This window comes from Erpetoichthys calabaricus, chromosome 2 (genome assembly GCF_900747795.2).
Source record: "Erpetoichthys calabaricus chromosome 2, fErpCal1.3, whole genome shotgun sequence".
NCBI lineage: Eukaryota > Metazoa > Chordata > Cladistia > Polypteriformes > Polypteridae > Erpetoichthys > Erpetoichthys calabaricus.
The window spans coordinates 86,962,480-86,986,574 of NC_041395.2; the positions used below are offsets into that span (position 1 = coordinate 86,962,480).

Genomic DNA, 24,095 nt, shown 5'->3' on the forward strand with positions numbered 1-24,095 from the left:
TACATGGGGCCTGGGAGTAAGATGGTTTGGTCCTTAGTTATTATAGACAGCAAATCAGTTACTTGAGTATTTCACTACAACTGTCTATTTTAAATACCTATGAATAATAAAAACAGCAAAAAGTAGTAGTAAAAAAAAAATAAAACAAACTAAAAAATTAAATTACATTAATGTCTCATCAAAAACAATATTATGAATTACTTTATCCTCCAATTTATATTCTATAATTTTTTTTTGTATTTCTGTTCACATATTGTTTGGGATATTCTTCTCTTTCTCATTTATTGGACAATTCTCTTTGTTCTTGATTTTTATTATAGGCAGCTTTTTCATTCATTTTCTTTTTTTCGACATTCTTTATCGGCACTTGCTACCGTTTTTCTATCGCGATCTAAAATTTGATGTTCCTGAATTGATCATTTGCTTTTCTGCCTTGATATTATAACTGACTGAATTGAAGGGCGAGTTAAGAGCACATAGAATGTCAAGGGGTGGTACAGAGAGAGGCTGAGCGCAGTAGGAGTAATGATTGGGCGAGCAGTGTGGAGGGGAGTGGTCAAAACTGAATAACGCGGACACAACGGAAAACTTTTTTAATGTAACTAGGGAGCTTCGCTCGTCCACCCCCGCGTTTGGTTTAGTGGATATACAATTTAAAGAAATTGTTATTTTCATGGGAATTGTTGCATATGCATTATTTTCACTTTTACTTTAAAACTTTTGTAAAAACAATACTTGTCCTTTATTTTCGGCCCCAGGTGTGGTTACATCTCTTTCTCGCAGGACGTATAATGCTGCTCGCGTTGTGAAGGGGGTGCGGCTGAACGCACGCTAAGGAGATGCCATCAGGTCTTCTGCTGTCTTTCTGCTGCTGGCGAGCTGCGTGTTCTGCTTGCACGATTTGCCTGGTCATTTCAAAGCCTGTACAGCCGGGGTACTCAATAGGCGGACTCCGGTCCGCATCCGGACCCAAATACGGTTAAATCTGGACCGACGCCAAAACAAACATGCAAATTTAATCATAATCCAAATGAGTTCTCAATGAAGTGCGCAATTGTGATTCCGCGCGATATATCTTTGAGGTTTCTACTCGGTTTGGTTGCTTCATCTATGTCCAATCACAGCAGTTGTAACAGTATCGTTCCCACTACTCCCCGCCTCCCCCCCAATACTCGCTCGCTCATTCATGGCAGCCAGATTTATGTACCGGTCACATGCTCTGGGTCAGGCCGGTGAACAGGCAGTCTCATCACTCGCAGGCAGTACAAATTTCGATAACTGAATTTTTTTTTGCTGATTGAAAGTGAAGATGGCTGGCTCAAGACAGTACATTGATAAGAAAAGAAAAGTTGATTTTGAAAACCGCAAATTTAAGAGTGAGTGGACAGAAAAATATGCGTTCGTGCTCCCCGTGGGAAGCAGAAAACCAATGTGTTTAATCTGCAACGAGACGGTAGCAATAATCAAAAGTGGTAATGTGAAACGCCATTATGAAACCAAGCATGCACATTTTGAACAAAATTACCCTCAGAACTCAGAGGTAAGGACCATAAAAATAAACCAGCTGAAATCATCATATGAAGCTACAAGCAGTGTAATAGTTAGATCAGCCACACAACAGGAGCGGGCAACAGAAGCCTCACTTAGAGTAGCATGGGTCCTGGGAAAAAACAAGAAACCCTTCTCTGATGCTGAAGTAGTCAAAGAGTGTATGAGTGAAGTGGTGACTGCACTGTTTGAAGGGACTCAAAAGGATGAAATAATCCAGAAAATAAACCAAATACCCTGTTCTGATTCCACTGCTGCAAGACGAGCTGAAATACTCGCTGATGATTTGCTTGAACAACTTAGTTCTGCTATAAAAAAAGCCAAATTCATTTCATTGGCTGTGGATGAATCCACAGATATCACGGACAATGCACAACTCATGGTCTTTGTCAGATTTTTTGATGAAGAAAAGGGAGAATTTCATGAAGATGTTTTGGGTCTCACAAACCTCCATGGACACACAAGGGGGGATGATATCTATGAAGCAGTGACACAGATGCTTAGAGACAGAGCGATAGACCTGAAGCATGTTGTTTCCATTGCTACTGATGGCGCACCATGTATGATTGGGAAAGAGAGGGGATTAGTGTCACGCTTGAGAACTCACCACCCTGACCTCATGGCATACCACTGCATAATTCACCAGATGGTTTTGTGTGCCAGCCTTGGAGAAAGGTACTCAGAAGTAATGACAACAGTCATGAAACTAGTCAATTATCTGAGAGCATCCTCTGCTTTGCAACATCGTTTATTGCGCTCATTTCTAATAGAGGTGAATGCAACATTTGATGATTTGCTCCTTCACAACAATGTCCGGTGGCTTAGTAAAGGCAAGGTACTGGAGCGTTTTTGGGCACTGCGGAAAGAGCTGGAGACATTTCTGTTGGATCAGAAGAGTGCAAAAGCCACACCGTTTGTGGATTTCATGAAGAATGACGAGAAAATGGAAATTGTTGCTTTTCTAACGGACATTACTTCCCATCTTAATGACCTTAATATGAAGCTCCAAGGCAAAAACAGCACAGTGTGTGACCTCATGTTAGCTGTCCGTGCTTTCCAGAGGAAGCTGGAGGTGTTCAAATGTGACTTACAGCAGGACCTGCTTCACTTCCCAAGACTTTTGGATCAGACTGCAGGAAAACATCACCATCACAATTATGCTGAATTCCTGGACAAGCTGATTAAAAATTTCCAAACTCGCTTTGAAGATTTCCCTTTGGGAAAACAAGTCTTGCTGTGCATCGAAAATCCATTTCTTGTAAAAAATATTGCAGAATTCTCAAATGAAGCCACAAAAGTCTTCCAATGGGCCAGTGCTGCTTCTCTGCAAACAGAGTTAATTGAGCTACAAGAAAACCTAGCACTGCAGGAATCTCACTGTGACCTTGTCACCTTCTGGACAAAGATGGTTACTGCGGCAGGTGTTCCTCTCCTGCAGAAGATGGCCCTTCAAATTCTTACAATGTTTCCCTCAACGTACTGCTGTGAATCTGCCTTTTCCACTATGAACATGGTGAAAAACACATACCGCAACACCCTCACCAATGAACATTTACATCAGTGCCTCCGCCTTGCCCTCACACCTTTTATGCCCAAGTTCAAACAACTGGTGGCACAAAGAAGGTGTCACCTTTCACAATAAAAAGGCCTACCATGTCATTTTTTTGTGTATAGTTCTAAAGTTTGGGGATTGCCTTTTTTTGGAGTTCTCTATTTGGAATTTGACCGTCACTTTTCCGGACCTCAGACTGAATGGAAATTTAGTAAGTGGACCTTTCAAATTTATATTTGAGTAGCCCTGCTGTACAGCATCTGTTCTTTTGTCACTTCGTGTCTCTGCTGCTCGCGTTGTGAAGGGGGAAAGAGGGGGTTTAGGAGGGTTAGGGTGGCTGAACGCACGCTAAGGAGAAGCGGTCGGATCATCTGCTGGCTTTCTGCTGCTGGCAAGCTGCACGTTTTGCTTGTCGTTGTTTTAAGAGCTGGGAGCACATGAAGCATGTCTGCCAAAAGCAATCCAGCAACTGCTAGGTTAGATGTCAGTGGACTTGTTTTAAATGATGTCTCACTGCCTTGTCTCACATGACGTTGCAAAACAATACTTGTCCTTTATTTCTGGCCCCGGGCGTGGTTAAATCTCTCTTGCAGGACGTTTAATGCTGTATGTGTTGTGCGATGGGGAAGGTGTCTGAACACATGCTAAGGAAATGCTATCGGATCATCTGCTGTCTTTCTGCTGCTGTCATGCTGCCCGTCGATCATTTTAAAGCCTGTACAGCAGCTGTCCTTTTGCCACTTTGCGTCTCTGCTGCTGGCATTGTGAAGGGTTGGGAGGGGTTAAAGCGTGGCTTGAACGCACGCAAGGAGAAGCGGTCAGATCATCTGCCAGGTTTCTGCTGCTGGCGAGCTGCGTGTTTTGCTTGTCGTTGTTTTAAGAGCTGGGAGCAAGTTAATGTGTCTCTCGCGGGACTTCAAATTGTCTTCCGAGAAGATCACGTCTCATCTCCCTAGTCTCCCTCCCAAAGATTTTTTTTTTTTTTTTATAATAGAGAGATGGATTTAATTTACAATTTTACTTGTTCACTTGAACTAATGAGCATGTATTAAATAATGCATTACCATTTCCCACTGCCACGAACCACTTTTTCCCATGCAAGTGTCTTCACGACTCACCCCGTCTTCTTCGGTCGATTGTCACAACAGCGTGGAGAGTACCCCTTGGTGAATCAAGTGTGATTATCAAAGCTAGAGGTGGATAAGGCACAATCATTTGAGCAGTGACTCAGCATAACCACCATTATAAATAGTAGCAACTTGTGACCTACCAGCAGCAGCCTGGTCATGACCAACTGGTTGAGAAACATGCATATAAAACACTATGAATGCTGCTTTGCTTATAATGCATAGAATAACTTATTTGAACTTGCCTGTTTGTGTCTTAGTAAAGTAACAATTTAAATCTATTGGTAAATACCAGACAAAATGTACACAGTTATACCGAAAAGGCTTTACCTGAAAAAAAAAAAAGCATTGAGCTGCAGAGATATACAGAGGGGTTTCAAATCAGGCACTAGTACTGTATGCACCTCAGACCACATAATCACAACAATATTTCTCAATCATGACAGAGAAGGGTCCATAGTTATTATGCACTGACAGCTCAATTAGGGGTATAGTAATCCCTCGCTATATCACGCTTCGCCTTTCGCGGCTTCACTCCATCGCGGATTTTATATGTAAGCATATTTAAATATATATCGCGGATTTTTCGCTGCTTCGCGGGTTTCTGCGGACAATGGGTCTTTTAATTTCTGGTACATGCTTCCTCAGTTGGTTTGCCCAGTTGATTTCATACAAGGGACGCTATTGGCAGATGGCTGAGAAGCTACCCAACTTACTTTTCTTTCTCTCTCTCTTGCGCTGACTATCTGTGATCCTGACGTAGGGGGTGTGAGCAGGGGGGCTGTTCGCACACCTAGACAATACGGACGCTCATCTAAAAATGCTGAAAGATTATCTTCACGTTGCTACCTTCTGTGTGCAGCTTTTAAGTATGCTGCACGGTGCTTCGCATACTTAAAAGCTCAAAGGGCACGTATTGATTTTTTTTATCTCTCTCGCTCCTGACGGAGGGGGTGTGAGCTGCCGCCTTCAACAGCTTTGTGCTGCGGTGCTTCGCATACTTAAAAACCAAACAGCCCTATTGAACTGTTTGCTCCTTTGAAGAGGAAGATATGTTTGCATTCTTTTAATTGTGAGACTGAACTGTCATTTCTGTCTTGTCATGGAGCACAGTTTAAACTTTTGAAAAAGAGACAAATGTTTGTTTGCAGTGTTTGAATAACGTTCCTGTCTCTCTACAACCTCCTGTGTTTCTGCGCAAATCTGTGACCCAAGCATGACAATATAAAAATAACCATATAAACATATGGTTTCTACTTCGCGGATTTTCTTATTTCGCGGGTGGCTCTAGAACGCAACCCCCGCGATGGAGGAGGGATTACTGAACTGTTAACTACCAGTAAGTACTCTTTTCTTTACTTATGCAAGGTTAATTCCAAATTTGTATGGTGGAAAGAACAGTGTATACATAATCAGAAAAATTAACCAACCTGATGTTCTAATGGCATCCAAAGCTCTCATTCTATAAAGGTAATTATAGCAACCTGCAAGTAAAAAAGTAAATAATAAAAACATTTTAAATGGCAAAAAATGAAAATAACATTTCACTTACATTTGAAAAAGCTGATTCTACTTTGACATAATTAGACTAGATTCTTTTTATATTAGGAAAAGTTCAGGTGAAGTTCACAAATCATTTAACAACTCTGGTTTTAAATAAATATTTTCTTATGAATGTGAATGATTGAATATAAACTTTTTATTTTACTATTTTTATGTCTGAGCCTCTGCGGTGGGTTGGCACCCTGCCCGGGATTGGTTCCTGCCTTGTGCCCTGTGTTGGCTGGGATTGGCTCCAGCAGACCCCCGTGACCTTGTGTTCGGATTCAGCGAGTTGGACAATGGATGGATGGATGGATGGATGGATGGATGTCTGAGCCTGTCTTTAGTTTATTCCTGTACTACTCTCTTTGCTGAAGCCAATACCTAAAAATGGGGGCATTTAAATAATATTTAAAACTAAAACCATATTGGAGTTGTTATTAATGCTGTGCCTGAAATGAAGGTTCGTATGTGCAGAAAAAGGAGTACTGAGCATGACCAACCATTAAGGGAAAGACGTGTGTCCTGTTCACGTTAATCTCTACTAGATACCAATTTTTTCCCTTAAGTTTAAAGGCATACAGTCAGGTAAACTGAAATACTAAACAATCACCTGATATTGTGGCACTTAACCAAGAAACATGTTGAATCAGGCATGCTTCCACAAAACTGTCAGAAACCACCCTTAATCATAAACAATAAGTTTGCATTTGTCATATACATATTTTCTCTGTTTGAGTGCTATTACCCTGCTATACAGAAACATCCTGCCATTTTTCAATTCAAGAGTGTTGTATGTCCGACCACATGCCTTATTATAAGGTAATAACTGGTTTAAAAACCACAATATGGCACTTCCCCATGGGAAATATAAGGAGAAAAAAAAGTAGATAAAAAATTGTTTAAAAAAAAAAAATCTAAAATTTTTTCCTAACAAATTTAAAGAAGCTGAGAGCTAATCATGCTGGCGCCGTTTTATTTTTCAAAACACTAGCACAGACTTTTTATATGTGAAAAGGTATCAAAAACAGTAACTATGAATGCCACTGTATTTTTGTTACTGGTATATTTGTTGAATATTGATATTAACTATTTTTTTTTATACAGAATAGTTTTTAACTCCTAAAGGTAAAGATGACTTGAAATAGAACAGTTAAGTTTCAATTAACATGAGTAGGCTACTGCTGCATCTGTGTGTGTGGGCATTTACCAAAGATGCCAGGGGAAAAAAAAAAAAAAAAAAAAACCACTGAGAAAGAGCAACCAAAACATATTATAGTCAGATACAAATAGTACATAACACACCCAAATTTTTCATTTCAACTCAATTTCAATTAAATGTTTATCTAGCAACTTACATTTTTAAGTAAACTAGTTTTGACACATATTAATGCATAGCAGCTGTCAATAACAGTGAGGAATACTGTAGTACTGCCTTAGTATAGGCCTTGCTGCCATTTTCATTCATTTTGTGTTTTTGGGCACATTTGTTACTGAATGTAACCTACAGCATGTGCAGCCACACAATAAGCATCATTGCCGACAAGCAGCAAGACTTAAGATCGCTGTATAGCCTAGCAATAAAAACAAACCACTTCTTACTGTATCATTATCAAAAACTAGACGATGCTTAAACATAACATCAATATACTGTAAATACCTTCAGGTCATTTTGTTGAAATTGTCTTTTGTTCCGATTTCTCCACTAATTAACATTCTCAATGCAAGTTCCAACATGCATACAAAACTGGATTACAAGCATCTGCATGAATGGAAGTTGTTTGGAAACCAAGGTTCATCTATGTATGGGTACTACAGATTAATACAATTTGTTTATATTCACAAGCACATTAAATGAGAATTATAAATCCACATATCCTTCCTCAAAATTTCAACTCAAATTGATATTAAAACTAAAGCAATAATATCATGTCATGTGAGACCTTGGAACCTACACTATTCTGTGGTTGTGTACATTTCCACACCTTTAATAATTCAGTCTGTCTGAACAGGTCTTTATCAACTTAGAACACCTACATTTTACAATTTTATCTTACTCTGTGGGATATCAAGATCAATCAACTGGAAAGATGAACTCTTCTAAAAGAACACTTTTGGAACCGAGGCCAAAAACTTTCACCTTGGTCTCAACAGATGATAAAACATTCCCCCATATTGAGTAGAGAGAATAAATTAAAATGATATGGGTTGTAGTCTTCCCTTAAAAAAAAAAAAAATGTGTTGTGTGACATTTGGCTACAGTATGCTTATGCACTTTGGTATTAATGTGATATTTATAGGTACTGGATAATCTAAATGATACTTCACTACATTTTAATGCTAATCACCGAGTAATGGCACGTTTGGTGGAAGGGTGTGATCTCTAAAATTACCCTTCCTCACCAGACTGGCTTTATCAAGTTCTGTACAGCTATTCACAGTGTTCACTTGGTTCTCCACCTCAATAGTGTGTGCTTCTTACTCCAGTTCTTCTCAATCTGTTGCTTTGTCCTTATGTGTAGAAAATGTGTTTGATTGCCTAAATTGGGCTAAGTTTTGGAGCATGCACTAGCACACAGAATTTGGTTGAAAGTAAACTGGTATCCTTAAAACAATATATTCAACACCAAGAGGAGGCGCAGGCAGCGAACACCACACAGAATACATTAATTTCATGATATTCCTGCTCCCTGAACATTTAGAATGCTAAGATAAATACTTGATATCATTTTCATGATGAAATGCATTAAAGCATGTATTAATCATGTGGGGGCACGGTGGCGCGGAGGGTGCACTGCTGTGTTGCAGCAAGGGGGTTCCGGGTGTTCCCTGCATTGAATTTGCAAGTTTTTCTGGTGTGTTTACTCGGTGTGCTTCAGTTTTTTTTCAAAGTCATGTAGGATGTGGGGTTTTGTTATGCTATATTGACCCTGCTAGTGTATGTATTGCTCGTATTCACCCTGTGATGTGCTGGCGCCCTGTTCACGATTTGCTCCTGCCTCGCACAAAATGCTTGCTGGGATGGGTGCAACCCTGAATAAACATGTATAACGAAGATTTTTTTTTTTTTTTTTTTTTTTTTTTTAAAGTTGTGAACACTCCATTGGTCTAAGTTTATAACTAATTTTAATATCACAAAAACGTTTATCGTGTGGTGATTTGTTATGAGGAGAAAGAAAAAGAAAAGATAGGAACTGGGGGTTTAATACGTCAGACAGAAACAGCACGCATGCAATAAAGAAAGCCCGCTCAGAAGAACATCCGTTGAATTCTGTGTTCGTGTCTCCAACCACCAGATCACAAACCCAACATTTATACAATATTTAAGTTAAATCTATGCGATACCCATTCATAAATCGTTTTTTGGAGCCTCGTCACAACTGCCATAAAGTTCTCTACACTGAACCTGGGGACCCCTTACTGCGAGGGAGCAGCACTACTGTGCACGTTTAATACCTGCTTTAATGCATTTCATCATGAAAATGTAGAATGCTAAGATATATTTTCAGAGAGCAGGAATAACATGAAGTGAATGTATTCTGTGCGGCGATCGCTGCCTGTGCCTCCTCTTAGTGCAAGAGGAAGTCAGTTTAAGAAGCGTGTAGCGATTAACAACTGGGACGGGGAACACTTAACACAAAGCATTTAATGTGATACATTAACTTATGATGAGGTTTGAGAAAATCTAGTAAATTAAACATTGATTTTAGGATGATATTTAGTTTACGACATTCTACTTTAATGACAAAATAAACTATAAGAATAAAGTGGAAATGTTGACTTTAATTTCGACATAAACGGCGAGAACAAAGTGGAAATGTCAACTTTAATCTCGACATAAGCGTCGAGATTAAAGTGTAAATGTCAAGAATAAAGTCAACATGTCGACTTTATTCTCAACATATAGTTTTTTCTTCTTCACTGTGTCCATATTTTTTTTTCTTCACCGTGGCCCTAATACACTTCCGTAGGGCTATACCACAAATAGCATTATAAATGCAAGTTACAGTTTTATTATTTATGTATATAGCTTAGCTTGAAGCAAGGTCCATATTAATGCAATTTGCCTAAATGATGGTTCAGTTGGTAAAGATGTCATCACCAAGTTGCACTTGTTTTATTTTATTTTAATTTGGTGAATACTGTGTAATGCACCTGGGCTTGAAGTCTTGGAAGTAATAATAGTAAACTTCCAGTAATAATACTATTTATTTTATTGTTATTATTTATTAGTTTAAATATTATGCAGTTTAATGATGGTAAAGTTGTTTAAAAAGTCAATTTAACATGTCAGTGGACGGAGACTGTTAACATTAACAAAGTGTAGTTGGTTTACAAAAAATATAGATAGATACTTTATTAATCCCAATGGGAAATTCACATTCTCCAGCAGCAGCATACTGATACAATAAATAATATTAAAGATTGATAATAATGCAGGTGAAAAACAGACAAAAACTTTGTATAATGTTAAATGTTAACGTTTACCCCCCGGGGTGGAATTGAAGAGTCGTATAGTTTGGGGGAGGAACGATCTCCTCAATCTGTCAGTGGAGCAGGACAGTGACAGCAGTCTGTCGCTGAAACTGCTCTTCTGTCTGGAGATGATCCTGTTTAGTGGATGCAGTGGATTCTCCATAATTGATAGGAGCCTGCTGAGCACCCTTCGCTCTGCCACAGATGTTAAACTGTCCAGCTCCATGCCAACAATAGAGCCTGCTTTCCTCACCAGTTTGTCCAGGAGTGAGGCGTCTTTCTTCTTAATGCTGCCTCCCCAGCACACCACCGCGTAGAAGAGGGCGCTCGCCACAACTGTCTGATAGAACATCTGCAGCATCTTATTGCAGATGTTGAACGACGCCAGCCTTCTAAGGAAGTATAGTCGGCTCTGTCCTCTCTTGCACAGAGCATCAGTATTGGCAGTCCAGTCTAATTTATCATCCAGCTGCACTCCCAGATATTTATAGGTCTGCACCCTCTGCACACAGTCACCTTTGATGATCACGGGGTCCATGAGGGGTCTGGGCCTCCTAAAATCCACCACCAGCTCCTTGGTTTTGCTGGTGTTCAGTTGTAGGTGGTTTGAGTCGCACCATTTAACAAAGTCATTGATTAGGTCCCTACACTCCTCCTCCAGCCCATTCCTGATGCAGCCCACGATAGCAGTGTCATCAGCGAACTTTTGCACATGGCAGGACTCCGAGTTGTATTGGAAGTCCGATGTATATAGGCTGAACAGGACCGGAGAAAGTACAGTCCTTTGTGGCGCTCCTGTGTTGCTGACCACAATGTCAGACCTGCAGTTCCCAAGACGCACATACTGAAGTCTGTCTTTAAGACAGTCCACGATCCATGCCACTAGGTATGAATCTACTCCCATCTCTGTCAGCTTGTCCCTAAGGAGCAGAGGTTGGATTGTGTTGAAGGTGCTAGAGAAGTCCAGAAACATAATTCTTACAGCACCACTGCCTCTGTCCAAGTGGGAGAGGGATCGGTGTAGCATGTAGATGATGGCATCCTCCGCTCCCACCTTCTCCTGATATGCAAACTGCAGAGGGTCAAGGGCGTGTTGAACCTGTGGCCTAAGGTGGTGAAGCAGCAGCCTCTAAATATTTACTAAATAAATATTTATTTATAAAAATAAATATTTACTATTTATTCTTTTTCTAAGACATGTTCAGTGCAATACAACTTTTGACAAGCACCTCTGGATATTTTATGAAGTCTAAATGCCTCTTTGGATGGTTGAAAATATGTTGTCAATATTTTAGTTTAAGTTGTTTGCAAACTTTGTTCAATAAAAAGGTTCTATATTTTGACTGCATCTGTCATGTAATGTGATTCTTTCTCTTCATTAGTGCCACCCCCTTGAAAACTATCACTTTATGGGGCCATGCAAACCTGAATTAATACTTGTGTGCACATTAAAATGTTTTTTTGTACAATGTACAATTCTCATGACAGTGGAATAACAACAACATTTATTTATATAGCACATTTTCATACAAAAAGTAGCGCAAAGTGCTTTACATAATGAAGAAAAGAAAAATAAAAGACAAAATAAGAAATTAAAATAAGGCAACATTAGTTAACATAGAAAAGGAGTAAGGTTCGATGGCTAGGGTGGACAGAAAAAAAAAAAAAAAAAACTCCAGAAAGCTGGAGAAAAAAAATAAAATCTGTAGGGGTTCCAGGCCACGAGACCGCCCAGTCCCCTCTGGGCATTCTACCTAACATAAATGAAATAGTCCTCTTTGTAGTTAGGGTTCTCATGGAGTTACTTGATGCTGATGGTCATACAGACTTCTGGCTTTTAATCCATCCATCATTTTTGGAACATCATGGTACTTAGAGTAGATGGTGGTGGCGCAAGCCACCACCAAAAGGACACCGGAAAAGGAAATAAATAAATAAATATATAAATAAAATATATAAATAAATAGGTTATTCTTAGCCAGTAACTGCAGTGGAAAATGTGGTTAACATCCACTCATGCATGGGAAAAAAATACCGTGAACCCGGTATAATTTTGAAAAATACAGTGATATAAACTTCTGCTCATACCGCCCAGCACTACTAAGCACCAATTTCTGTTTAAAATTCACGTCACCACATACCTTTTCTGGGCAATGCCTATAAGTGACTTATTTAAAGTTTGCAACCATTTCAGGATTAAAGAGTAGCTAGCTCTATCCCAGATGCTGCACCCATCTGTTTATTATTGTTTTGTTAATAGCCTCTTTTTATTTTTTTCTGTCATTATGCCATTAGTTGGGCTTAAGGATAACTCAAAAGATAACCATTAGCTTCAGTAACTACTTATCTCTCCCAATAGTCAATAGTAGTTGTTCTATCCCCTACATTTCCGCATAGCACTATTAATACTACTAACCACCCTAACCCTAACTATATAGGCTTCTATAACAAAGCACACCTAGCTATCTTTTCATCCTCGTATTACTGATTTATATCCAATTTTCATTTACTGTGCATTGAACTGGTGACCTGTCCAGGGCTGGTGCTGTACATCCAGCGCTGCCTGCATTTGCTCCAGCACACAATAAACCCTAATTGGAATAAATGGATTTTAAGAATATTATGTCACTAACATTTATGTATGTAGCCAATACTCTTATCCATTTATGCTTATCATCAGCTGCTGTTTAGTTGTATTTTAAATCTTACACAAAACTGATGATGATGATAAGAACTTTATTTATCCTGAGGGAAATTCTTTTGTCATATACATGCTCAGTGCAACAAGAGGAATAAAGATAAGGTAGTAAAGAGTTAAAAAGATCAGTAGTAATAGTGCAAACAGAATAACAAAATAACTCTAAACAAAGTAACAACTAATAGTTTGTATTACAACTGTATAACTAATTTGTGCAAAGCAACAAACAACTATAACTAAAACTATAACAGATATAATAAAACAACAGATTATTAGTGCAAGTGGTTATGAAAAGTGACTTAGTGTTTGTGCCATGAATAAATGAGATAGCAGCATGTGATGATGGGATGAAACAAACATTCAGTAACATACAGATGAGTAAATAAAAAACCGAATGAGACCTAATGACAAAAATTCTGAAAAAGATCACCTATAGAATGAGGACGAGTTATACTACTCATAACTTCCATGAAACTGGAATCATTTTGTTTAATTCTGTAAACTCAATTAAAGGAAGGCACATGGAATAATGCTGCATTCCATCTGAAGTGCAAAGTCAGAATTTCCTAGTTCCTAGTTGGAATTTTCTACTGGAACGCCTTATTTAAGTTGAATTTCCAACTCAGAAACTCGGGGCATGTCTGTCAAACCAGTTTTTCCGACTTCAGATCATAACATCAATCCAAAATGGAGATGTACACTGCGAACTTTAGTGAATGCTGCAGTTTTATACTCTTTATTAGCAGTTCTCTTTATTTGTTTCACATTAAATCAGTTGTACACACAGTACTGTCCAAAGTATATCTGTAGATATGTTTCCACAATGTTTGGATATGCAGAATACCACATAATGCACTGTTATCAATTGATATTTACTCCGATAACAGAACAAGACGCAGAGGACAGAAAGATATGGAAGAAGATGATCCGCTGTGGCAACCCCTAACAGGAGCAGCCGAAAGATGAAGAAGAAGAAGATCAACTGCTAGTTATTCTGAAGGAACAAACACAACAAAACATTTTCCTGGATATGCCCACATTGGTTTTCTGAATGTATTACTGGAAAGCATTCAACTCGGTTGTGAAGTCATACCCAGCTCCAACATCCAAGTTCCGAGGTAAATGGAATACAACATTGTCAACTGCAGACCTTTCTAACAGTGCCTACTTACATTGGCTGCCCAGGTCCTGCTGCTGACGAAGGCGTTCATCACTTTCAGCCAGAAGCCTAGGTTCATATTTTATGCCTTGGACCTTTGACAAACGAGTGTCAATTTCTTCCTTTAGCTCCTAAATGATTTAAAGCACAAGATAATATTAACAGCAGGGAATAATTGCAAAAAATATATGGAGAAATGTCCAGTTGAAGATGAGGACATGAACATGGGAGACAAGTCTACTATATACTGTATTTTGTAGTTGATAATACTCTTGCTTTAAGGCTTAGTCATTCAAAGCAGAATTATATCTAAACAATGGAGTGCAGTGCAATTACTAGAGGCATCCATAAAAGAAGAATGTATATGAAGAACCTAAAACAAGCCCCTATTGTAGGGGTGGTGAACCTTTTTCCTATCAAGGGCCATTTCATTTTTTATATAACATGCTTCAAGGGCTATACTAAATTACTGAATACGGTACATATCACACTAACCTCTCTAATGCAATGGCTGGAAATGCTTCTCTTTGTTGAGGAATGTGATGTCAGGTGGTAGTGATTTTCTAGGTTTTAGTCAGTGAGTCTTGAGTGGAATCAAGTTTTTGCAAGAGTCTGTTCTGAAACAAAAAAAACTGCTCAATGGAGTAGGTTGTCCCAAATAGAGATGCGAATTTCAGAGCAGGTCTCCTCAGAATGGGAAATTCCTCAGGACGTATTTACAGTTTATAGAACTCATGCAAAAGGAGGTTGTTGAACCTAGCTTTGATCTTGTCATTGCTTTGCAGCTCACTGATTTCATGTTAAATGTTCTTAGGTACATCCCAATTAAATGCCATAGCAAATATGTTCAGTTCCTTTTGTTTACTTTCTATGACCTAAAACCTCTCACTAAATGCCTGAAAGAGTTTGGCACACTCGCTAGCATATCCAGATATCAAAGTAGGCTTTTGGTCTTACAGAGTAGGAAAATGCACAGTATTACCCTTTTCCAGTTGCATTTGCCACAGCTTTAATTTCACTTCAAATCATTTCACATTTGAAAACGAAGAGCTGAGAAGCTGGTTGGGATCTTGAAGCTTGACATTCACCTCTGAGATGTACTTTCTAATGTCCACCATGAAGATCAAACCACATAGCTACCTTCTACCACCAAGTTCTGTGACAGGCTTTCTCTACATCGTCATGAACTCTTTTACTTCTTCCCTCAGTGCGTAAAACCATGTGAGCATTTCTATACGACTCAGCCATCACACCTCACAATGGAAGACCTGATCTCCATACTCCAACTCAAGCTCACTGAGTAGCTCCTTGAACTGGTGGTTGTTTAGACCTCTGCTATTGATGAAATTTATGATAGAAATGACAGTTGTCATTACATGGTTGAGCTTCAGAGAATGTGTATGCAGGCTTTCTTGATGCATGAAACAGTGCCATATTGTACAACAAAGTCACTTGGAGAGTGATTGAGACGACTCGTTTCTTTTTTAACCAATGCTGTCAATCCCTTTTGTAGGCCAATCAAAGCAGGGGTTCCATTTGCGGCAAGACCTCTTAATTTTTCAAATGTTTGTTCAAATTTGCCAATAGCTAAAACAACTTCCTCAAACAAATCCTTAATTTTAGTAGTGCCATGCATGGCTTGCTAAGACAGCAATTCCTCCCTGGTATCAAACTTGGCAGTAATTCCTCACACAAAAATGGCTAATTGGACAGTATTTCCTATGTTCGTTGTTTAGTCAGAGGACAGAGGGGAAAAAAAAACCTGAACATTTCTTGCAGTGTCCTTCAGTGAGTTTTCAATATCTAGTGCCATATCAGTAATACACTCTGCAATGGTTCTTCTAAACAAACTGACACTTTGGAACAATTTTATTCTATCCAGTGCTAGTAGCTCTGCAGCAGTAACAAGGCACTTCACAAATTCTCCTACTAAATAAGGTTTCAGCTTCTCAGCAATTAGCTCGCTTACTATAAAACTTGCCTTCATGAGAGTGTCCCTGTCAGAACGCAGTCTTGTGCGGGTGGCTTGTTGGGCATCCAAACATCACTGAAGAGCGTTAAATTTATCCAAGGGCATTTGTACTTTCAACTTATCCAGTTTATCATGTTTCAAGCTGTAATGACACTCGAGATTGGCCTTTCATCCCTACAAGCACATCCTCACAAACTAGGCACAATCACTTGCCTTTTACGTCAACAAAAAAAAGTAATCATTAATCCATTTCTCTTTGAAAACTCCGAAATTCAGAATCTACTTTTCTTTTATTGACTGACTCCACGATGTGTCAGTGATGATAAGCCTGTTGTGTTCACCCTGACTGTGACCTGAATTGGCATACAGCCATAACGTGCCACCTAGACACCCTTTGCTACTATTTTATTTCAGGGAAAAAATAATTACCGTCTATATATATATTTTTTTTTACTAATTATTAATAAAAAAAATATAATTCATGAATTACTTGGTGGGAGAAATTCAGCTGCGTCGGTGGGGGGATGGGAGAGCAGGCTGCTTGTGCTAATTGACACATCTGCAAAACAAAGACAGTGATGACAAGGTGCAAGTGAATTTAAGGTGGCCCTGGCATCATCGTAGGCTTCAGGAATTCTAGTGTTAATGACTTCCACATTTCTCCAACACAAAGAGCAGTTGCTGTATTGTGAACTGTGCCAACGATTTTCTTGTCTGTCTACTTGATTGCAATCGTTTGCCTTTATGCCACAAACCTACCTGGACCAAGGTGAAGCTTCATGTGATCAAATTCACCAGGAATATCACCAGGTTCAGTGGTACAGTGCCGTATGCCAAAGTTTCACTATCTATGTGAACATCTAATGATCAATTCAGATCATAACTTACTATTGTTTGATTCAACTATTGGTTCAGTTTAAGTTTGTTCTAAAACTGGCTGTACAGCTTCTCATTTATATGCCATTGTGGTTTGGTTGAAGGCTCTGCCCCACTAATGAATACTGAAGAGTTATCTTAAGACTGGCAAAATACATTGAAATATTAATGATTTTTGCAGCATAATGTTATTTTATCCACTACATGGCAGCAGAACACCGTAAAGCAGATCATTCATTACACGCCACCCTACCACTGACTCAGGTTTAACTGTGCTTACAAACAGTCACACTTGGTGTTAACATCAAGAAGGTGAATATGTACTTTCTATTTGCATTTACAGACATGTGGTGTATTTACATTTGCATGTTGAATATCTTAATTTTACTTCACATTTATTTGCACAAATTTCAAACACAAGCAAAGTATGTAACTTACATTTAGGAGTGAAACTCAAAGCAAGACTTAAACTATATGAAACAGAAAGTAAAAACAGACAAGAGATAACAGCAAGTAATAAGCAACCCCTCGACATCCATGTTCCCTATGCACTATGGTTTTTTTAGGAGTCCTCCTTTACTCTAACACACATACACATACTCTATCTTTTGGAGAAGAAGGGAAAAAAAACATACCTACATTAACAATGTGCAAACTCCTAACAGATTGTGATAAACTGAAGATTCTAACCCAACCTTCAGAAGATTCAGGTTGGCACATTCAACTACTGTGTCACCATGCTCCTTATAAAGTGTGAAGGACCTCCAACACTCAGCAGGTTAAAAAAAATGGAAGGATAAAATCAAATCTATAACACAGTGATAATTCTGGAATCCTGCTTGCTTTCATCTATGCTAAAGTGAACTGCCAATGTCACAACTAGAAAGTAAGCTGAAAAGAACATTAAGAGGACTTAAAAATAAACACGCTTTAAAAAATAAATAAAATAACAACAAGGGAACACTTAAATCACACACCAAATCTCAAGCAAAAATATTCAATCTTTTCTGAGTAATACTATGTAATTAGTTGAGAACAAAATGATGTAACAATGGTCAATGAAAACCGAAATCAGCAGCCAATTGAGAGTTGAATTCAACAACATTTATTTATATAGCACATTTTCATACAAAAAGTAGCTCAAAGTGCCACACTGAAAATTAAAGTGAAAAACTGAAACCACAGGCTGATCCAACTTGCATGAATTTCATCACAGCAACTCATAAAGTGACACAGTAGTGTGTATGGCCCCCTTGTGCCTGTATGCACACCTGACAACATCTGGATATGCTCCTGATGAGATGGTGGTACTGTCCTGGGGACAGTGAGTTCCTTGACAGTCTGTGTCACTACCTGGTGGTGTTGGATGCGTTAACACATAACATCAAATAGTTTCTCAATTGCATTCAGGTGTGGGGAATGTGCAAGCCAACCAATGGCATCAATGCCTTCATCATTTACAAACTGCCAACACACTCTGGCCACATGAGGCTGGGTTTTGTCCTGCACCAGAGTAAGTTCTGATAATGTCTCTGAGGATTTCAACCTGGTACTTAACAGCAGTCAGGGGATCACTGCCTAACATGTGGAGGTCTGTCCAACCCTCCAAGGATATACCTTCCCAAGACCATCAATGACCCACAACCAAACCAGTCTTGCTGGATGATGTTGCAGTCTGCAGAACTACACTTTCATATCTCAATATGTACTTGCTCTCATTTGTGAGGAGAAAGGGACACCAAAGGTAGAGTTACCAATTATGGTATTCTCTAGTGAATGCCAATCAAGCTGCAAGGTGAGCTGTGAGAACAGGTTCCACTAGAGGACGTCGGGCCTTCATGCCACCCTCAAGGCACACCAGTAACCAGCTTCAGGTCAATTTGTTTGGGCTCTGGCAGTGCTACTCCTGTTCCTCCTCACACAAAGGAGCAGATAGCAGTCCTGCTGCTGGGCTGATGCCCTTCTACAGCCCTGTCCAGCTCACCTTGTGTAACAGCCCACCTCCTGGGATCTCCTCCATGCTCTTGAGACTGTGCAGGGAGACACAGCAAACTTTCTTGCGATGTTACCTATGGATGTGTCATCCTGAGGGAGCTGGACTACCTGTGCAACCTGAATAAGCTGTAGGTATAGCCTCATACTTCCAGTAGTAACAAGGACACTAGTAAAATGCAAAACTAGAGAAGAATAACTTAGGATGGATAAGGAAAGTGCAATTGTCTGTGACCACCATCTACAAAACCATTCCCTTTTGGGGGGTTGTGTTGCTGTTGCCTCTACAGTCCACCTGTTGTTATTTTCATTTTCAGATGGTGAAATTGATTCACAATCACTTATGCTTCCTAACTGAAGAACTTGATATCCATGAAGCCTAACTGACTTGGTGTCAGACTGTGATAATTACGTGTTCCCCTAATTTTTCTGAACAGTGTACTGTATATGAAATAAAAATTACAATGCTTATATTGAGAAATAATGAATACCTTTGGGGCATTGTGCCCTAGTGGTGCATGAGGACCCCTTCTGGACTTCATAGCAAACCGCATAATCTGCCTCTTCACAAAAATAAACAGCAATACAAAAACCTGTAGCAAACAAAGGAGATACCAAAATAAAAAAAATGACTGCTGCGCAATTATACATAAACACATCATTTTCATTTGTATTAACCACAGCAAAATCACATAACCATGGCTACATGGTAATAAACAGAATTACAAACAATTTTGATTAGTGCTGCTCTGGTCAATTGAATGCTGATCTAAACAGGCCACTTTTCACTCTAAGTAACTTGCACAGTGAGGCCTGGTAGGTCTTTTGTCCTTGGAACCTAAGTAGATTTTTCTCCAGCATTAGTCGCTGGAGTTTTTTTTTCTTCTTTTTCTTCCCTGTCTATGGCCATCTGACCATAGTATCTGACTTTGAATGAATCTATAAATAAAAACTCTACTTTTTCTATTACTTGTATATTTGTGTAAAGTAAGTGCATATTGATTGTTATCTACTGCTTGTGATATTTATTCTAATTTGTTTACTTTTTCTTGCAGCCCTTTCTTTGACATCTTGTAAAGCATGTTGAGCTATATTCTTTGTATGAAAATGTGCACTAGAAATAAATATTGTTGTTAGTTGGAAATCTTAACTGGTCTGTCTCAAAAACTGTTTTTATTTCAGCATCTGTTTTTATGAGTTTTACATCAATTTAGTTGTAGTGCTCCTTTATACAAGGTACTGTATTACGATACTTAAGGAAGCAGTTATACTGCTGGATCGGTCTATAAACAGATTGCAGCAAGGCTAATTTTAGAAGATAGAACAGACTTGAATATTGGCTCCTCTTCCATGTGTTGATAATGAACAAGCTTGTGTTTGGTAAGCTGATCATATTCAAAATTAGGAGGAAAAAAAAAAAAAAAAAAAAAAAAAAAAAAAAAAATTTGCCCTTGCTTCTTAAGTAGTAGGCTTGCTATCTTAAGAGTGAAATCTGTCAATTTTACTTGTAAACTTGTGAAGCATGTAAGCCTTGCCTCTTCTTGATACAGTATCGTGTGACTATTTTATTGTAACTGTGACTTGTATTTATGACAATTATTTTTTATGCCATATGTATTAGTATTGAATTGGTACCAATATTTGACTTGGACAATGGATGTGTTTGTGGTGCCTCCCTTGGAAATCTGATCAGGTAAATAAACGATGCAACACAAGGTACTTGAAAACTACCATTTAATTCTGGTGCTGAAATTAAAGAAATGCTGGTATGGAAACGTTTAAAAAACTGGGTTTTATGCTAATTTTTCAGCAACAGTATACTGCAGAATCATAATATGCATTATGGATGAATACTTTTTCTACATGTTTTATTAATTAAAAATGTATTTTAAGGGGATTTAAATTTATTTTAGTATTTTTTGTTATCACTGATGAGAAAGTCTACTTTTTCTTTTTTTTTTTTTTTACTTCAGTAAGTGAGAGCAACAGATGATCAACAACCCCCACCCACCCCAAGCAACCACCCAAAATAACCCTGTAAAAAGGGTTACATAAATTAAAAACTACTGATGCCCGCGTGGATCAGACAGAGAGGCCAAACAGACAGAGCGAGCCCCAACAGGAAAAAAAAAAAAAAAAAAAAAAAAAAAAAGGGGGGGGGGGAATTAGACATTAAGACTGGGGGCATGACATGAATCCCTCGACAATAGTTTGACACTTTTCAATATTCGAGTTAGATGATCCATTGATCCGCACCACCAAAAGTTAAATTAAAGAAAGAGGATTTCCAGAAGTCTACAGAAAGCAAGTCTGGATATTTAGAATTTCATTTTGCCATTAAAAAATAAACTATAAAATACCAAGGTTAATAGTTTAATATAGAACATAAAGCTATAATAGCAATATGCGATCGGCATCAACTCAAAAAAAAAACAAAAAACCATCCTATTTGAGCATCCCTATTTTAACAGCCTTGTTTGATACGGCATGAGACAAACTTCACTTTTAGAAAAGTAATTGGAATAAATTGTAAATAAAATACAAGAGTCTAACTCTAAATGGAAATACATTATTTAACAGAACAGCTAAATAATAAGGACACAAAAATAAGGTAAATGCATTCAAGACAGAAACTAGGAGGTTCCTCTTAATAAAAATAGTGGGGGCATTAAAGCAAACTGACTTGTAAGGCTAGTGAATTAGGGACACTTCACAGTTTCTCTCTCTTTTAAAAAAAAAAATCGGGACGTCTGACAACCCTTGTCTCCACTGACTGCAATTTCTCGTAATAAGAAACACAGTTAAAAATTGTACATGTATACATTTTATAGCGCGTGTAATGCTTGTTTAATGGTCGGTCGAATGGGAACATTACCGTTTTGTCAATCGTGGGGATTTACTCTGGTGCGTTTCCTGTATTTTAAACTATCACGCCAGCCCTGCAAATCGCCTTATCGCTGTTAACGAGGCTACACGAAATAAACAATTGATTTAGAAATAAATCAGTTCTCGCAAAATGTATTTAAAAACAAACGAACTTTACACTATAAACAAAACCAACCAAAATTAACGGAGGCCCATCTCCTCCGTAGTTAATTCATAACTAACAGGAATCTGTTCATCCAGTTTTTCCTTTGCTTCTGTTAAATCTACGCGAAACCCAATTGTGAAACGTATGAAGCTGAATCAGAGGCCAGAAACTTACCAGGCTGCCGTATGCCATAACAAGCACAACGTTTACCCCGGATAAATTCCTAAATGAAGTCATCTTCGAAAACGAAACGCAAGTTAAAATTCCACAATTAGAATTGAACTCTGTCGTTTTCTGTAATCATCACCGTACTTATTCAAAACAAGCCATATTTATCACACCTTCATTTTCTTCTTCGTCTTTCAATTGTAATTTTACAAATATAAACATTTATATCGCCATCTACCGCATAGGAGTATTGATTAAAATTGCCTTTAATACGCAACCATTTAAAAGGAAACGGAAAATGACTAATCACGTGATAGCAAGACACCCGAAACCAGGCTGGTCACTGTCACGTGACGCAGCCCTTGCTGTTTTTGGTTGTATTGTTTGTTTATTTAACCGTTACAGCTGCGTCTGCTAAAATGATAAAGAGGTTTCGCTAGTTTTACGATATTTAAAGCTGTCGTACGGTATACTGTCTTTACTGTACTTTGTCGAAACCGTACACCTATGAAGAAAAAGAATTTATTTAGCTCTTGTTTCTTCGCACACTTCAAAAACGCGTTGGGTATTTGGCAATGCTAGACTGGCCCGTTTACAGCGGCTGGGATTAGCATCTTCCCTAATCCTAAAAAAATAATTGAGCTTTATTAAATGTATGTATTGATGAATGGTAGAACAGACTATCAGATGTGCAGTATGGGCTTTGGTGAACTTCATAAATCACTGTCACCTTCTTCTACGTTATTTTCCCTGAACGAATATTTGTACTGGGTGGCAAAGTGGTCAGTGCGGTTGCTTCATAGATCCAGAGTCGTGGGGTCTGTATACTACATTAGATCCTTGTCTGTGTGGAATTTACATATTCCCCTTCATGTCTGTGTTTGTTTTTTTGTTTTGTTTTTTCCTCCAGGTACTATAGTTTCCACCACCACTGATGGCTTAATTAACAATTGTAGGTATGCATTTAGTGTAAGTGGGTTCTGCAATGCATTCCTTACCTATTCAGGGTTGTTTCCTACCTTGTGCCCACTGTTACATAAGAACACAAGAAATTTGACAGATGAGAAAAGATCATTCAGTCCATCTAGCTTTGTTTAGTAGCTGAACTATCCTAGTATTTCATCTACATACTTAATAATAATTCATTACATTTATATAGCTCACAGGTGGCGCAGTTGTAGTGCTGCTGCTTTGCAGTAAGGAGACTGTGGAAGATTGTGGGTTCACTTCCTGGTTCCTCCCTGTGTGGATGGCGCTTTGAGTACTGAGAAAAGCGCTATAAAAATGTAATTAATTATTATTATTATTAGCAATTTTCTCAGTATTCAAAGCGCTATCCACAATCTTCCACAGTCTCAGCAGCACTACCACTGTGCCACCTGTGAGGACTTCATAAATGTTGTCAAATTTTATTCTTCAACTACATGTCTTGGTAGTTTGTTTCAGATTCCCACAACTCTTTGAGTAAAGAAGTGGTTTCTAGTTTGTCCTAAATGCACATCCCCTTAAATTTCACTGGTGTCCTTGAGTATGTGATTCACTGTTAAGCTTGAAAGAATTCTACTGGATCTACTTTATCAATGCCTTTGAGGATTTTGAAAACCTGGATATAGATCTCTGCACAGTCTCCTCTGCTCAAAATTTAACAGAGTCCTGTCATGTACTTTGTTGCTTTCCTCTGCACAGTTTCAACTGCTACTATGTCCTTCTTGTAGCATGGTGACCAGAACTGCACACAGTAGTCCAGGTACAGTGGCACCACTAGTCCGAGCATAACATTTCTTGATTTATATTCAACAGTTTTAACAATATAACCTAACATTTTATTTTCCTTTTTAATTGCTTCTTCACATTGCTTAGGTGAAGGAAATGTATCAAAGTAAACCCCTAAATCCTTTTTCAGAGGTTGAATCCTTTAAGACTGTGTCACTCATCTTGCATTTATAATTGACTT

General features: G+C 38.5%; 1 protein-coding gene across 2 annotated transcripts in view; it reads right to left on the reverse strand.

The window, feature by feature from the left end:
• Positions 1 to 22,451, reverse strand: part of c2h1orf43 (chromosome 2 C1orf43 homolog) — a 36,107-nt gene extending 13,656 nt beyond the window's left edge. Inside the window, exons 1-4 of one of the 2 annotated variants that reach the window (XM_028792413.2) lie at positions 22,148 to 22,446; positions 19,434 to 19,535; positions 14,116 to 14,233; positions 5,658 to 5,711 (exon numbers count right to left, since the gene is read on the reverse strand). In XM_028792413.2, coding sequence (XP_028648246.2) covers positions 5,658 to 5,711; positions 14,116 to 14,233; positions 19,434 to 19,535; positions 22,148 to 22,210 — 337 coding nt within the window. In that variant the 5' untranslated portion in view covers positions 22,211 to 22,446. Of the gene's footprint in view, positions 1 to 5,657; positions 5,712 to 14,115; positions 14,234 to 19,433; positions 19,536 to 22,147 lie in introns of both variants that reach the window. The other variant, XM_051923284.1, reaches the window with a different exon arrangement.
• Between the last annotated feature and the right edge of the window lie 1,644 nt (positions 22,452 to 24,095).